This window comes from Musca autumnalis, unplaced genomic scaffold, assembly GCF_047663935.1.
Source record: "Musca autumnalis isolate F117 unplaced genomic scaffold, ASM4766393v1 scaffold_5, whole genome shotgun sequence".
In the NCBI taxonomy this organism is placed as follows: Eukaryota; Metazoa; Arthropoda; class Insecta; order Diptera; family Muscidae; genus Musca; species Musca autumnalis.
Window position 1 is genome coordinate 69,910,733 of NW_027412088.1, and position 15,229 is coordinate 69,925,961.

General features: G+C 34.6%; 1 protein-coding gene, 5 non-coding genes and 8 pseudogenes across 7 annotated transcripts in view; all 14 read right to left on the reverse strand.

The window, feature by feature from the left end:
• The window catches only part of dom (domino helicase), a 77,492-nt gene that overhangs the window by 54,855 nt on the left and 7,408 nt on the right, over positions 1-15,229 (reverse strand). For both annotated transcript variants that reach the window (XM_073955203.1, XM_073955204.1), the window contains exons 3-6: positions 14,832-15,177; positions 9,512-9,893; positions 2,872-3,666; positions 1,281-2,646 (exon numbers count right to left, since the gene is read on the reverse strand). In XM_073955203.1, coding sequence (XP_073811304.1) covers positions 1,281-2,646; positions 2,872-3,666; positions 9,512-9,893; positions 14,832-15,177 — 2,889 coding nt within the window. The remainder of the gene's footprint in view (positions 1-1,280; positions 2,647-2,871; positions 3,667-9,511; positions 9,894-14,831; positions 15,178-15,229) is intronic.
• Positions 2,719-2,835, reverse strand: LOC141387833 (small nucleolar RNA Me28S-Am2589). Its single transcript, XR_012408662.1, has one exon. It is a non-coding gene; the product is annotated as a small nucleolar RNA Me28S-Am2589 (small nucleolar RNA).
• On the reverse strand, positions 4,371-4,506 carry LOC141387851 (small nucleolar RNA psi18S-841/snoR66). The gene has a single exon (XR_012408667.1). It is a non-coding gene; the product is annotated as a small nucleolar RNA psi18S-841/snoR66 (small nucleolar RNA).
• LOC141387834 (small nucleolar RNA Me28S-Am2589) lies at positions 4,662-4,785 on the reverse strand (annotated as a pseudogene).
• Positions 5,033-5,124, reverse strand: LOC141387848 (small nucleolar RNA psi18S-841/snoR66). The gene has a single exon (XR_012408664.1). It is a non-coding gene; the product is annotated as a small nucleolar RNA psi18S-841/snoR66 (small nucleolar RNA).
• Positions 5,222-5,346, reverse strand: LOC141387846 (small nucleolar RNA Me28S-Am2589; annotated as a pseudogene).
• LOC141387852 (small nucleolar RNA psi18S-841/snoR66) lies at positions 5,557-5,688 on the reverse strand. Its single transcript, XR_012408668.1, has one exon. It is a non-coding gene; the product is annotated as a small nucleolar RNA psi18S-841/snoR66 (small nucleolar RNA).
• LOC141387845 (small nucleolar RNA Me28S-Am2589) lies at positions 5,762-5,886 on the reverse strand (annotated as a pseudogene).
• LOC141387855 (small nucleolar RNA psi18S-841/snoR66) lies at positions 10,215-10,342 on the reverse strand. The gene has a single exon (XR_012408671.1). It is a non-coding gene; the product is annotated as a small nucleolar RNA psi18S-841/snoR66 (small nucleolar RNA).
• LOC141387840 (small nucleolar RNA Me28S-Am2589) lies at positions 10,435-10,559 on the reverse strand (annotated as a pseudogene).
• LOC141387842 (small nucleolar RNA Me28S-Am2589) lies at positions 10,821-10,945 on the reverse strand (annotated as a pseudogene).
• LOC141387837 (small nucleolar RNA Me28S-Am2589) lies at positions 11,206-11,329 on the reverse strand (annotated as a pseudogene).
• On the reverse strand, positions 11,601-11,725 carry LOC141387841 (small nucleolar RNA Me28S-Am2589; annotated as a pseudogene).
• On the reverse strand, positions 11,974-12,076 carry LOC141387844 (small nucleolar RNA Me28S-Am2589; annotated as a pseudogene).

Consider the following 15,229-nt stretch of genomic DNA (forward strand, 5'->3'; position numbering starts at 1 on the left):
TCCACGCTTTCATATTGCCCCATTTCTGACTTAAATTCGTCGGTATATGTCCACGTTTCGATATAGCCCCCATAGAACGGTACCTCCCGGTTTTCGTAATACTGAAGATTGCGACGTCGATATCCAACCGAAATGGCTGAAATTCGTTATTTCGTCTTCCAAGAGTTATAAAATATTCCAGAAGAGTATTATCAGTATAGGTCCACGTCTTCCTATATCCCCATAGAAGCGTACTTCTTGATTTTCGGTATTTTTTAAGTTTTAGCCACATTATCTTACCGAAATATATGAAATTTGGTATTTAGTCTTCTTTGAGCCTAAAAACTTTCCGTAAGAAATTTGTCGGTATAGATCGACGTTTTGAAATAGCCCCCATAGAATGGTGCCTCACATTGTTTTACCGAAATTGCTGAAATTTAGTATTAAGTCTTCTTCATACACGAAAGGAAACAAATTATTCCATTTTACTTCAATACAACGTGTGGTGGAGAGTATAACAAGTTCGGCCCGGCCGAACTTAAAGCCGTTCTTACTTGTTTTGATATATATTCGCCATAATTATTGCAAAAATTGTTTGTATCGAATCTCCTTGATATATTCAATTCAATTCAATTTAATTTAACTTGTAATTCAAAGCCAACCGGCCCATCAGTGTAAATTACAAAATGCATAAGAATTGCATCGTACCGAAACCCCCACAAAAACTATTTATTTCTATCCGAGAATAGCGAAATTCTAGTAAAAATCTTAAAAAACGATTTTGAGCTATATCTCAAAAACAAGAACTGATGGAAAACGCGCCCGGATTCGAAAATAACTCGCCGATTTCAGTAATAAACACAAAAAAGTTCGGATGAAACATTCAACTTTTTTAATTTTGTTGACCAGTGTTATTATCAAATCGTTGGCATTGACAGTCTTTGTTTTCAAATACATATATGTAGTTACATCCTAACATTTACCTACTCAATTTCAGATGTCAAATCACTGCCATTTCTCATTATGGAATAACTTATCTGACAAAAATGTTTTTCTGTTCTTAAAAGTTGCCTTGTTCCTTTTTGCTTTTGGGTCGCGGTATTTCCACAGCAATTTGTTTCTAATTGGCGTTAAGGTTAAAATCATGTTTTTAAGTTATTATTTAAATACGTTGTATATAATTTGACTGAGCCGTCCGAAGACGAACTGTCTTACAAAATTAATACCAATTATCTATCATAAACAAACATATGTATATACACATACGTACATATATATTAAACAATAAAAAATGAACTCACCTCTCCGTAGAGAAATTCAACAACAATTGCCAACGTTGTGATTTGAAATTCTTAATATTTTGAGCCTCATCCAGAATTAAATATTTCCATTTTTTACGACGAAAACTTTGTTGATCTTGTACCACCAATTTATAGGAGGTAATACACACATGAAAAGCATTGGGTTTGGTCCAACCGACACGTTTCAGTTTCCGTTCTTTTTGTGTACCATAGTAGGTGAGTATTTTAAAGCCAGGACACCATTTTTTAAATTCCATTTCCCAATTCAGCATCACAGATGAGGGTACAACAATTAAATGGGGTCCCCAGTTGCCCTTAACACAGGCTAAGTGGGCCAGCAGTGCAATGGTTTGTATAGTTTTACCCAAACCCATTTCATCAGCCAAAATACCATTAAGTTTACGTTCATTCATTGTTACCAACCAATCTAGGCCAATGTGTTGATATTCACGTAGCGAATGTTTTAAGAGGAATGGTACTGGTGTCACGACATTGGTCGAGGACAAAGTATTGCCTTTAGGTTGTAAGGATTCAGCCAATGCTGCAGCATCTTTAATCATATCATCTTTACTGCTATTGGCATTTGTTGAGTCTTCGAGGAGATCTTTGAGACCAGCATCTTCGCTATTTTCTTCTGTCTCACTAATTTCGTTTTCACTTTCTTCCTCATCCTCTTCCTCATCGTCGTCGTCGTCTTCATCATCTTCATCGGCTGATCCTTCATCTTCTTCGGCATCTGTTGAATCATCATCAGAATCTCTCATGGCTTTTGAAATGGTTTCTTCATCCATTTCTTCTTCTTCTTGTTCTTTGTCGACTTGCATTTCGGCTCCTTTGCCAGCCGGTTTGGATTTACTTGATGACCTTGTTTTACTTGAACTGCTACTTGTGGTTTCATCAATTTTACCGGATTTATATTTGGCTATTAATTCTTCCACTGTTAAATCATTATCAGCCTCCAGTTCATCCAATTCCTTCTGATGATCAACATCCATTTCTTCCTCCTCCTCTTGTTTTCTTATGGTATTTTCATCATCTTCACTACTTTCATTGGCCTCAAACTCACCATCGTCGCTGTCTTCTTCGTCATTCTTGTTGGCCGTTTGTTTTTGTTTTCTTGTTTTACGCTGTTTAGATGCGGATGAAGATGTTGTGGCTGTATTACTGGTATTGTCTTCATCCAAGACAATTTTATCACGATTCTCAAGATAACCTTTGGGCAAATCTTTAAGAAAATCATCTAAATCCATTTGAGATTCTTTTTCCAATGCAGCCACTTCGGCATCGACATCAGCATTTTCTTCTTCCTCGGCCTTGGCAATTGTTTCTTCATCATCTTCAGAGGCAGATTCTGGACGAAATTCATCTGTAAAAAGAAAACAAAAGGATTTTAAACTCTTAACAAAATTTTGCAAATTTTCAAATTGTTGTTAATGAATTGAACATCAGACAAATGCGTCGCTTAAGCGAACATCCTTTGGAATTTCCCTTTAAAACTTTCTCAAAAATAGAGCATAAGTTTTGGGAATCAGTGACAAGTTAGCATCATTTGAAAGTGTTTAGGATTTGTTTCTTTGGCGAAATTACTCACCATCTGTGCCATCCCGTTTAGGTGATGATATCCGACTGGAATTTATACTGGGATTTGCGGAGGTTGTATCTTTTAGAGTCTTGTTCATGCCCTCTGCCAATTGCTGTGAGAATTTCTCTGTTTGATCCACAATAAAGGAGAGATGTTGATCCAATGCCTTTTTCCGTTTTTCTTCCAATTTTGTTTGATGTTTATATTCCACCAATTTCTCAACATTACCCCAAAACATTTTCACCTCCTTGGCTATAAAGGCAGCCACTCGCCTTAGATGAGCTTCTTGGGCCTTTTCAGCCTTCTGGGCCGCATTGGCCTTATCTTGGAAATATTTCTGTACCATTTTGGCACATTTTTTAGCAGCTGCCTTTTTCCATTTACGTTCTTGGGCAAAATCGGCTGCCAACCAAACCATTTCCTCAAGCAAATAGTCCCAATGGGCCTTTGGCCGTGGTGGTTCCAATTGTTTGGGTAAACGTTTTTCAGTCCATAATCCCTCTCGCTGTAGTTCCATAATGCGACGCATAACATCAACCTCTTGTTTGGCCTTAAAGGAAAACTCTTGATTGCTGTTCGGCGTCGTGGCAGCTGAATTGGAAGCAGCTGCTGCAGCAGCAGCCGCAACGGCCGCGGCATTTGCTGCACTTGTAGTGCCTGGCGTTAAGGAGGCATTACTGGGCGAGGGTGAATACAATGGCGGAGGAGTATTTGATGTTGAGGAGGAGGCCACACCATTGCCGCCATTACGACGCAATGCTGTGGTACCTTGGGCTGTGCTGCAGGGAATAAGTGGTGTGCCACCTTAAGAGAAAAATAAAAAGTTTCAATTAGAACAAAATTTCATTGTTTTAAATATTTTTTTTATTGTAAAAACTAGTACAATTACACTTAGAGCATGCATTTGATAAATTATAAACAAAAAATATCGATTTGCATGCCATGGGGAAATTAATGAAAAATATTAGATTTTATTGTAGTTCTTAAAATAAAAAGTGTAAGCAGAGTAGTTTTTTTTTTTGTAACTAAAAATAACCATGCAAAATACAATTCAAGGATATAAAAAGGCGGCAGCTGTTTTAAAGAGCCTCAACGTCAGATAACGTTTTATTGTTTATTTTTTTTTCAAAAGAAGTCCTTAAAGAGACAACGAATTTTTATATTTAAAATACAAAATTTGTATAGCAAAGTTACAAATTGTTTCACTTGTGGTATATCAAGGTGGCACACAGTGCCCTTTCAGAGATAAATATGAACTAAGAGTAAAACATACATATAAAGAAAATAAACTCTTTCTACAGGTAGTTATCAATTATTTTCTAAAACTTTGCCACTTTTCTTTCAATCGGATGAATGCCTCGCAAATGCGAACATCCTTATTGCATGTTGGTATATTAAGATTCATCCAAAAATCGGTTGAATCTAACCAAAGTCTGTGTATAAAAGGACAAGAAAGTGCTTTTTAGGTGCAAATGTAAAATCTATTAAGATATTAAGAATTTCGAATTTAAATGTTTATAACTTAAAGCATCACTGTAAGTAACAATATTACAAAGAGTATTCACTATTAATTTATAATTTTTTATAGCAAGGTTACAAATTGTTCCACTTGTAGGTATCAATGTGACACAGAGTGCCCTTGCAGAACAGATCAACATCAAGTTTCTATTTACCAAATTTCATACACTTATTTAATTCAATTCAATTTATTTAACTTGTAATTCAAAGCCAACAGGCCCATCAGTGTAAATTACAAATTTAATTCCTTAAGATCAGACACTCTTATAAATCTACCAATATTCTCAATCAGACAAATGCCTCGCAAAAGCGAACATCCTGTTTGTAGTTTTGGTATATTAAGAATCTTCCAAAAATAGGTTGAATCTAACCAAAGTCAGTGGACTAATTTATCATCATATTGAGAACTTTTGGAGACTTTTTAAAGGCTTATCACATATGTAAACAGAGTAATCGTTGATACCTGGAGTTGCAGTACAAACTTTGCATCTGTTTGAAAATTCTTTATATAGCACACATGTACGATTTTCAAGCCATGGTTATTAAAAGGACAAGAAAGTGCTTTTTAGGTGCAAATATTAATCTAATAGAATATTACGAATGCTAAGTTTTCATGTCTTTATTTTAAAATAACTCTGGTATGGAAAATTGCACAAAGTTCTCTATTTTAAAATATAATTTGTTATAGCAAGGTTACAAATTGTTCCACTTGTGGTTATCAATGTGACACAGAGTGCCCTTGCAGAAGAGTACATCAAGTTTCAGTTTTCTAATAAACACAAATACCTACGAGTTTTTTACCTTCACGTGATAAAACTGTAGTTTTAAAAAACATCTTCCATTCTCAATCAGACAAATGCCTCGCTAAATGCGACCATCCTGTTTTTAGTTTTGGCATATTAAGACTCTTCCAAAAATAGGTCGAATCTAACCAAAGTCAGTTGACTATTTCATCATCATATTGAGAACTTTGGAAACTTTTTCAAGACTTATCACAAATGTAAACAGAGTAATCGTTGATACCTGGAGTTGCAGTAGAAACTTTGCATCTGTTTGAAAATTCTTTATGTAGCACACATGTACGATTTTCAAGCCATGGTTATTAAAAGGACAAGAAAGTGCTTTTTAGGTGCAAATATAAATATGTACATCAATATTCTAACAAAATTTTGAATGTCAATATCTTGAAATGGCTCTGCAATTAACAGCAACTACAAAAGGGCTTTCAATTTCAAAATACAATTTGCTATTGCAAGGTTACAAATTGTTCCACTTGTGGTTATCAATGTGACACAGAGTGCCCTTGCAAAATAGAATATCAGTTTGAAAATGTTTTTAGGATATATGTAATTGTAACACATTCTAATAAAAACTCCCTTCATGCTCAATCAGACAAATGCCTCGCTAAATGCGACCATCCTGTTTTTAGTTTTGGCATATTTAGAATCTTCCAAAAATAGGTTGAATCTAACCAAAGTCAGTGGACTAATTTATCGTCATATTGAGAACTTTAGGAGACTTTTTAAAGACTGATCACAAATGTAAACAGAGTAATCGTTTGTATTTTTTCCAATACCAACTTTGCATCTGTTTTCTTGTTGGAATTAATATAGCACACATGTACGATTTTCAAGCCATGATTTATGAAGGACAAGAAAGTGCTTTTTAGGTGCAAACTAGAACAAATTTCCCTAAACATAATTACAATATTTTGCTTGTAATCAATGTAACAGTCTTTACCTTATAATGGAAGGTAAAACTTTTGCAATTGATCAAGTCTTATTTGTAAGAATAAAACTAATTTCTCTAGCACACATGTACGATTTCCAAGCCGTGGTATATTAGGAGCAAGAAAGTGCTTTTTAGGTGCTGAATGATCAAAGTATGTATATTTCGAATTACAAATAGAATAATTCGAATTTCAAATGGAATATTTCGAATAACAAATGGAATAAATCGAATTACAAACGGAGTAATTCCATGAAATTTTCGATAACAATTGGATTGTTTCGAATTACAAATGGAATAATCGAATTACAAATAAAATGTTATGAATTACAAATAAAATGAATCGAATTACATCTGAAAATGGTGTAGAGTTTAGAAAAAACAAGTAAAAAAGTATCAGTCGGCTCAGCATGTATATATTGAAACAATTATTCCCAAAAAACGTATGTATTTAGGGGTTTTTAAAAATTTTGGGAACCGACAAAAATGTTCATTAGGATTAGAGATCGAAAGTTTTGCGGAGGAGATACTAAAAGGAATGGATCTACATTGACCATTATGGAAGTGGATCTCCAGCCACTACATATGGTACCATAGGGTGTTTTTATACCCTTCGGGATGTTTGCTCAAGAAGTATGGACTTGCCCCTGAAAAAACGTTTACCATTGTAATTGAGGCAGCGAATGCAAGTTGCTTCAACAAAAATCAAAGTGATTCGATAGCAGGTCTTAAAGTGAACTTATCCGAAATTTTGTGTGGGAGGTATCGGATGGAGTGAACAAATATAGTCCATATTTGAACCTGATCTATATCTAGTAGATATATTAGGATGAGTAAAGTTTGGACCAATTCGGCCACTCCCTTCAAAAGTTACCGTATCAACAAATTTTCCGAACATTTTTGAACTTTTGTGGGGGAGGTACCTGAAGGAGTGGACCGATATGGCTTATCTTCAAACTTAAACTATGTTTGGACAAAATATTACTAAGGCCAAATTGTGGACCGAATCGGCAGATCCGTTCTAGAGTTATATTGCGCTCCAACCAACTCACACGGTGTCATAGGGGTTTTTTTTGCAACTTTCAGGTTATTTGCTCAGGAAGTATGGACTTGCCCCTAATGAAACTTGTACCGGAGGATAGTGAATACAAGTTGCTAAAACAAAAATCAGAGAGATTCGAGAGATGGCCCTAAACTGAACTTTTCCAAAATTTTGTGTGGGAGGTACTTGAAGGAGTGGGCCGATTGTTTCTATATTGAAATATTATCTAAGTCTGGTACACATTTTACGATGGGCAAAGTATGGACCAAATCGGTTATTCCCTTCAAGAGTTATCGTGCGCACAAATTTTCCGAACATTTTCGAACTTTGTATAGCCCATCTTCGAACTTAAACTAAGTTTGGGCAAAATATTACGAAAGCCAAAATTTTAACCGAATCGGTTAATCCGTTCAGACAGACAGACGGACGGACATTGCTCAATCGACTCCAAATTGTCTGAAACACATTTCGTCCAAACATACTTGGGGTCTAAAACCATTATTTCGATGAGACACATTTTGCCCGTATGAAAGTGTATATACCCTCGTTAGCATAAATGCTGAGGGTATAAAAACACTGAACAACTGCAACCAAATTGTCAAAACAACTGATTTTTGAGACATCCTTGAAGACATCGAAAACAATCCGTTCGTTGTTTTGAAATCCGTTCGTTGATGAAGGATGAAGATAGAGCTATGAAAATTGGAGAAGATGTTTATCAAATGGAGATCTTTTATTTTGCAGTGCTACAATTTTTTTATTTATAAACTCAGAACGTGGACCAATATTAAGACTTTTTTGATAATTCGAGAGCTCCTCTAAATTTTTCTACCATTAGAATAGTGGATCCCCGTGTAACTTTTTAGTTATATTCTATTGAAAAAGAACTAATTAAAAATATTGGCGTAAAAAGCGGTTCCCAAACAAATCGTGTAGTTCTACAGAACTGTAACCCAAATACAATTGTTTCTAAGAACATTTTAATATTTCAGGTTTCGTAATATCGGATAGCAAAAAGAACCATTAAAAATTCCAATAACTCGTGATAATATGGTTCACACAAAATCGACGAATTTCCTTCTATCACTTCATGTCAAATTTTAGGGAATTTTTGAAAAAATATTTTAGACCCATTAAGAATTTTATATTTTATTTATTCTTGGCAATTTCAAAGGCTAAAAACCGCTTATAAAGGAATTTTGATCAGCGTAAAGCTTATGCCAAGGAGAGTATAGCAGTAGTGGTGGAATTACATGGTCGCCTCTGCCTAAGTGTAGACTTTTCTTCCTTTTTATATTTGGGATTTTATTGTAATTAAGAACATAGACCAAAAGTGTCTCTCCAAAAAAATTACTCTGCAATTACATCTCAAATGATAACATACAAAATAAGCCATACAAATAAATACATACGTTTAATACACAAAACTTAAAATATAAACAAGAAATAAAAAAGCCAAATATTCTACTTAAAAAAATCAAGCCAATTTCTATTGAGAATAGATAGGGTTAGCTGGGCACAAATACACACACAAACTAAAGACGAATGAAAACAAAAAAAAAAGGAATGCCTATTCAATAACAATTAATAAGGGATGCTCATGATGAATTGGAAATCATATGGAAATGTTGTTGATCGATGATGATACAACCAACAAACAAAGCTAGAAAAAATTAAAAATATATGTATGTCAGTCAAATCAAATAATAACAAAAAAATATTTTTAAATGCTTTTTTATTTAAGAAGAAGAGGATTATAAATGATAAGCACCTGGCACCAAAGGTACAGTAGAATTTCCTACAGCAGGTGGAGCGGGTATTTGACCAAATACCATCCCGTGACGACCGCCTAAAGGTCTACCCGGAATGTGACCTAAATAAATTTTAGTTGGTGATGTGATTTTTTATAGACAACAACAACAATGATACTTGTAAAACAGTGAATGAATTAAGAGAAAAGAATTTGAAAATAAAAACAATTTGGGATATGATGGAAAAAAGAGGAAAGCAAAATGATATGATGAAAACAGAAATGGAAAAAGAAGAGCTGATCAGCAAAGTGTTTATGATAAATTTAACAAATGGGGAAAAACAACATGAAATTTTGAGTTTTTTTTTCTTTTGAAAGAAGGGGAGGAAGTATGTGGAAAATGTGCTTTTCTGTTACTGTGTTTTAGTGGAGACGGTTTTGTTTTAGCTTTTATTTTAAAGGAATAGATTACAAAGCAAAGTTTCTTTTTTGTTAGGTTTAAATTTTCAAATGAAATAAATTTTGTCGAAAAAAAAAAAACAAAATTGAAACTAAAACTAAAACTTGTAAATAATAAAAAAATAAAAAATAAACTCTTGCAGGATTCTTACCTTGCTGTGTTAATTGTTGCACGGCGGCTGGCAATTTTGTGGATACCGCCACTGGTGTTGCACCAACGGCGGGTATTTTAATTTCTGCCCCTTGTGGAGGCAATGGGTTGCCACTTGCATCTGTGGCTGTTGAGGGCAACAGTGTTGTTTGTACATTGCCAACTGCAGCGTTGGCCGTTGACGACACCGAAGAGGTCGTTGACGTGGCCAATGCTGCTGCTGCTGCTACATTTGCGGGAGGTGATAATGATGACGATGAGGATATTGATGGGGATATGGTTGTACTGCTTGGCAGACGACCCTGATTTGAGACCAAAGTTGATGCGGGGGACGATGAAGATGACGATGCTATTAATGATGTCTGATGAGATTGTTGTAGATTCTGAAAAAAGAAGAACATAGAGAAAATTAATTTAGAAAATTGACCATAATATTAGATATTTTGGTTTTAAAATTATTTATAATTTGGTAGAGCATGTCCCTCTCAAATAAACAAAAATAAATGCCCTGAAGTGCTTCTAAGAGTGTATAACACGTATCTTAAATGACAGTAACCAGATACGTGATAAACAAGTAATAGGAAGAATGATACTTGTATATGCTGCAGCTGATCACATAAGCTGATTGTTGACATACGACGATCTCTCTCATCAAAAGCCTTGTGGATTCTACTATCTGAACATTTCAAAAATATAGCTGCTTGTCAATATTTTAAAATTACTCTGTAATAAACATTCATAAAGAGTATTACATTTTAAAATACCATTTTATATAGCAAGGTTACAAATTGTTCCACTTGTGGTTATCAATGTGACTCAGAGTGCCCTTGCAAAAGAGACCATCATGTTCCAGTTTTCCAATACACACAAATACATATTTTTAACTTAACGTGATAAAGTTGTAGTTTTAAAAAATATCCTCCGTTCTCAATCAGACAAATGCCTCGCTAAATGCGAACATCCTGTTTGTAGTTTTGGTATATTTAGATTCTTCCAAAAATAGGTCGAATCTAACCAAAGTCAGTGGACTAATTTATCATCATATTGAGAACTTTAGGAGACTTTTTAAAGACTTAGCACGAATGTAAACAGAGTAATCGTTTGCATTTTTTCCAATACCAACTTTGCATCTGTTTTCCTGCATAGATTATTATAGCACACATGTACGATTTTCAAGCCATGGTTTATGAAGGACGAGAAAGTGCTTTTTAGGTGCATAATAATTAATGACATAATTCAAAATATACTGTTAAAAACTACCTCTTTTTTAACCTATCAAATAACTAAGCAAATCCTCTTATATATCCAACTTCTCAATCAGACAAATGCCTCGCTAAATGCGAACATCCTGTTTGTAGTTTTGGTATATTTAGAATCTTCCAAAAATAGGTCGACTCTAACCAAAGTCAGTGGACTAATTTATCATCATATTGAGAACTTGTGGAGACTTTTGAAGACTTGGCACTAATGTAAACAGAGTAATCGTTTGCATTTTTTCCAATACCAACTTTGCATCTGTTTTCCTGCATAGATTATTATAGCACACATGTACGATTTTCAAGCCATGGTTTATGAAGGACGAGAAAGTGCTTTTTAGGTGCATAATAATTAATGACATAATTCAAAATATACTGTTAAAAACTACCTCTTTTTTAACCTATCAAATAACTAAGCAAATCCTCTTACATATCCTACTTCTCAATCAGACAAATGCCTCGCAAAAGCGAACATCCTGTTTGTAGTTTTGGTATATTTGGATTCTTCCAAAAATAGGTCGAATCTAACCAAAGTCAGTGGACTAATTTATCATCATATTGAGAACTTTAGGAGACTTTTTAAAGACTTGGCACTAATGTAAACAGAGTAATCGTTGATACATTTTCCAATACCAACTTTGCATCTGTTTTCCTGCATAGATTTTTATAGCACACATGTACGATTTTCAAGCCATGGTTTATAAAGGACGAGAAAGTGCTTTTTAGGTGCATAATAATTAATGACATAATAAAATATACTACAAAATATACTGTTAAAACCTACATCTTTTTTAACCTATCAAATAACTAAGCAAATCCTCTTACATATCCAATTTCTCAATCAGACAAATGCCTCGCTAAATGCGAACATCCTGTTTGTAGATTTGGTATATTTAGAATCTTCCAAAAATAGGTCGAATCTAACCAAAGTCAGTGGACTAATTTGTCATCATATTGAGGACTTTAGGAGACTTTTTAAAGACTTAGCTTATGTAAACAGAGTAATCGTTGGTACATTTTCCAATACCAACTTTGCATCTGTTTTTCTGTAGGAATCATTATAGCACACATGTACGATTTTCAAGCCATGGTTATAAAAAGGACATGAAAGTGCTTTTTAGGTGCATAATAATAACATAACTAGAAACTACTGTATAAACGAGATCTTTTCTTTTAACCAATTAAATAACTCAGCAAAACTTCATACTTCTCAATCAGACAAATGCCTCGCAAAAGCGAACATCCTGTTTGCATTTTTGGTATATTAAGATTCTTCCAAAAATAGTGGACTAATTTATCATCATATTGAGAACGTTGGAATCATATTGGACTTATCACAAATGTAAACAGAGTAATCGTTTGCATCTTATCTTTTCCAATACCAACTTTGCATCTGTTTTAGGTTTTTATAGCACACATGTACGATTTTCAAGCCATGGTTTATGAAGGACAAGAAAGTGCTTTTTAGGTGCCGATTAGAGTTAGTATTGCAATATTGTTTATAACCTATAAAAACTTAACTAATACCCAATTATCGTACTAATATTTTATCGTCGTTTCCATTAAAGTGCAAAATTGGCAATAGTTTTTATATAATGTAATCAACTTAACAGTTTCTACCTTATAGTTGAAGGTAAAACTTTTGCAATTGATCACGTTTTTAAACTAATTTCTCTTGCACACATGTACGATTTCCAAGCTGTGGTATACAAAGAGCAAGGAAGTGCTTTTTAGGTGCTTTATAATCATTGCTTTATAACATAAGTAAAAAGGGTGCTAACAATTCTTCTAAGTATGTCTACTTTCAGTAATGTGGAGTCGACACACCAGACATAATAATTCTCTGTAAGAATTGAAAATGTTACAATGACAAGACCGAAGTTGTGTCAAAAGTTAGACTGTTAATTCATCTAATGTCCTGGAGGATGTTTCGGAAACGTGGATCTGCCAGTAAAATGTCTATGGAACTTGATCTTATATTCTTATAGATGTTACTATTATGGACTATGACCAATCAAGAAGGCAACATATTTGTGAAAAACATGAAATTGCTTGAACTCTTGGCTCTGTAGTTAAAACTCTTGAATAGCCAAGAGGTTCCTTATGTCATAAAATCGTCTAATATCAAATCTGACTCGCAGATTGTTCGAGGATTTGTCTTGTTGAGCAGATTGTCTTTGCAAATTTCAGGAATATTGAGGCCACAACTTTCAAAATACCTTAAATTAAGAGATACCGTTCCATGGGGGCTATATGAAGGCGTGGACCCATACCAACAAAATTCTGATGGAAAGTTTTATACCCCCAACGAAGGCTAAGTACCACATTTTAGCCATTTCGGTGTGTTAATGAAGCTAAATCCTTCAAAATACCGAAAATCGGGTATTACCGTTCTATGGGGTCTGTTTTAAGGCGGAAAGTTGTATACCCCCCAACAAAGACTAAATATCAAATGTCAGCCTCTTTAAATGAATATTGAGGCCACAACCTTCAAAATACCGAAAATCGGGAGGTTCCGTTCTATGGGGGCTATATGAAGAGAGCGGGGACCTGCAACGAAAAATTTCTGGAGGAAAGTTTCGTACCCCCAACGAAGATTAAATACCAAATTTCAGCCATTTCGGAGTAATATTGAGGCCACATCCTTCAAAATACCGAAAATGGGAGGTACCGTTCCATGGGGGCTATATGAAGGAGTGGACCCAATATCAACAAAATTCTGGGGGAAAGTTTTATACCCCCAACGAAGGCTAAGTACCAATTTTCAGCCATTTCGGTGTGATAATGAAGCTAAAACCTTTAAAATACCGAAAATCGGGTGGTACCGTTCTATGGGGGCTATATCAAAACGCGGACCGATTTCGCCCATTTGCAAAACCAAACATCATAGGAGTAATAGAAACTTCTATACCAAATTACAAGTTTCTATCTTAAAAATTGCGAGCTGTATCTTGATTTCAACAGACAGACGGACAGACGGACATGGTTATATCGACTTAGAATTTTACCCTGATCAAGAATATATGGTAACATGGGGCAGCTTCGCCACTGGGGCGCCTTCGCCAGCGCCGATTTTCTTGAAAACTACAACTGCTAGAGAAATGCCGTTAAAGGGAAAATTGTGAGCTTAACGAAGATCTTTCATCTCCCAAAAGTTGGCATTTCTATCAAATATTTGGTTACTGATGCACGCGGTTTCATGTTTTTGGGGTGTTACGAAAAATATTCATGGTATAAATATTTTGTGATATCTTGTATACCTTTTGTGATATCAAAATTATATTTTATACCGTTAATAGACAACTAGTGAAGAATATAAATTCAATTGATTTGCGTGATAAAAGTAATTATAAATGTCAATATATTCATATTATGAACTATGTAGGGGGTGGGGCGGCTACGCCATGATAGGGGCTTGGTTGGTTAATGTAAGAAATATGTTCGGTGTAACTTAAATTCTTTATGCTATTGATGTGCCACACTATAATGTGAAGTTGAAATCAAATATTGTGCTAAACCTATCTAATTTGGCAATATTTTTCATTTTTGCACCTAAATTTAAGGTTCGAACTTCAATTTACGGCTAGAATATGTTTCTTTTTGTAAATTTTAGAATCATTTTTGATTATTAAATAGAAAACATGTTAATTTTATGCATAATGTTGATATTTAGGGAGGATGTATGGTAAATGCCGGTTTTAGAGTCCGTTGATGTATGTCCTATGTCTATGGCGAAGCTACCCCATGGGTGGGGAGGCTTCGCCACTTTTTAGACATTTTGTAAATTCTCAATAATAATATTTTAAAAACAAAAATATTATCATTTATATATCAAAACTTATAGCCAAGATGTGCTAATATTTTTACCAGAAATAATATTTGGAAAAACTTCAATGGTGTCGATATGAGAGCATTTTGAACAAAAACGTGGCGAAGGCGCCCCATGTTACCATATATACTTTATAGGGTCTCCGATGAATTTTTCGATGTGTTACAAACGGAATGACAAATTTAATTATACCCTCCATATTATGGTGGAGGGTATAAAAACACAATACAACTTACCGTTTGTGGATTTATGACATTTGTATGACTACCAGCAGTCACACCAATTATTGTTGCTATATTATCAGCATTTGGTGTTTGTTGTTGTGAAACGATAGAAGAAACGCCAACCATAGGAACATTGCCTGCTGTAGGCGTTGATATTGTTGATGCGGCGGCTGGTATTGTTGTTGCTGTCGTCGTTGTTGTGGCAGCAGTCCTTTCATCGTTAACCAATTGATCCAAACGATAGGCATTGCTAAAGGTGATGAACTGTGGGGTAGGTGCTTTTTTACGCCACGTAGGATAGTCCATCATATTGCCACCAATTTGCAAATAAAACAATTCGGCGACATTTTCAGAGTGTCTATAAACAACAAACAAACTTTTAATAAAATTCCTTATACGGAGTAATAGCG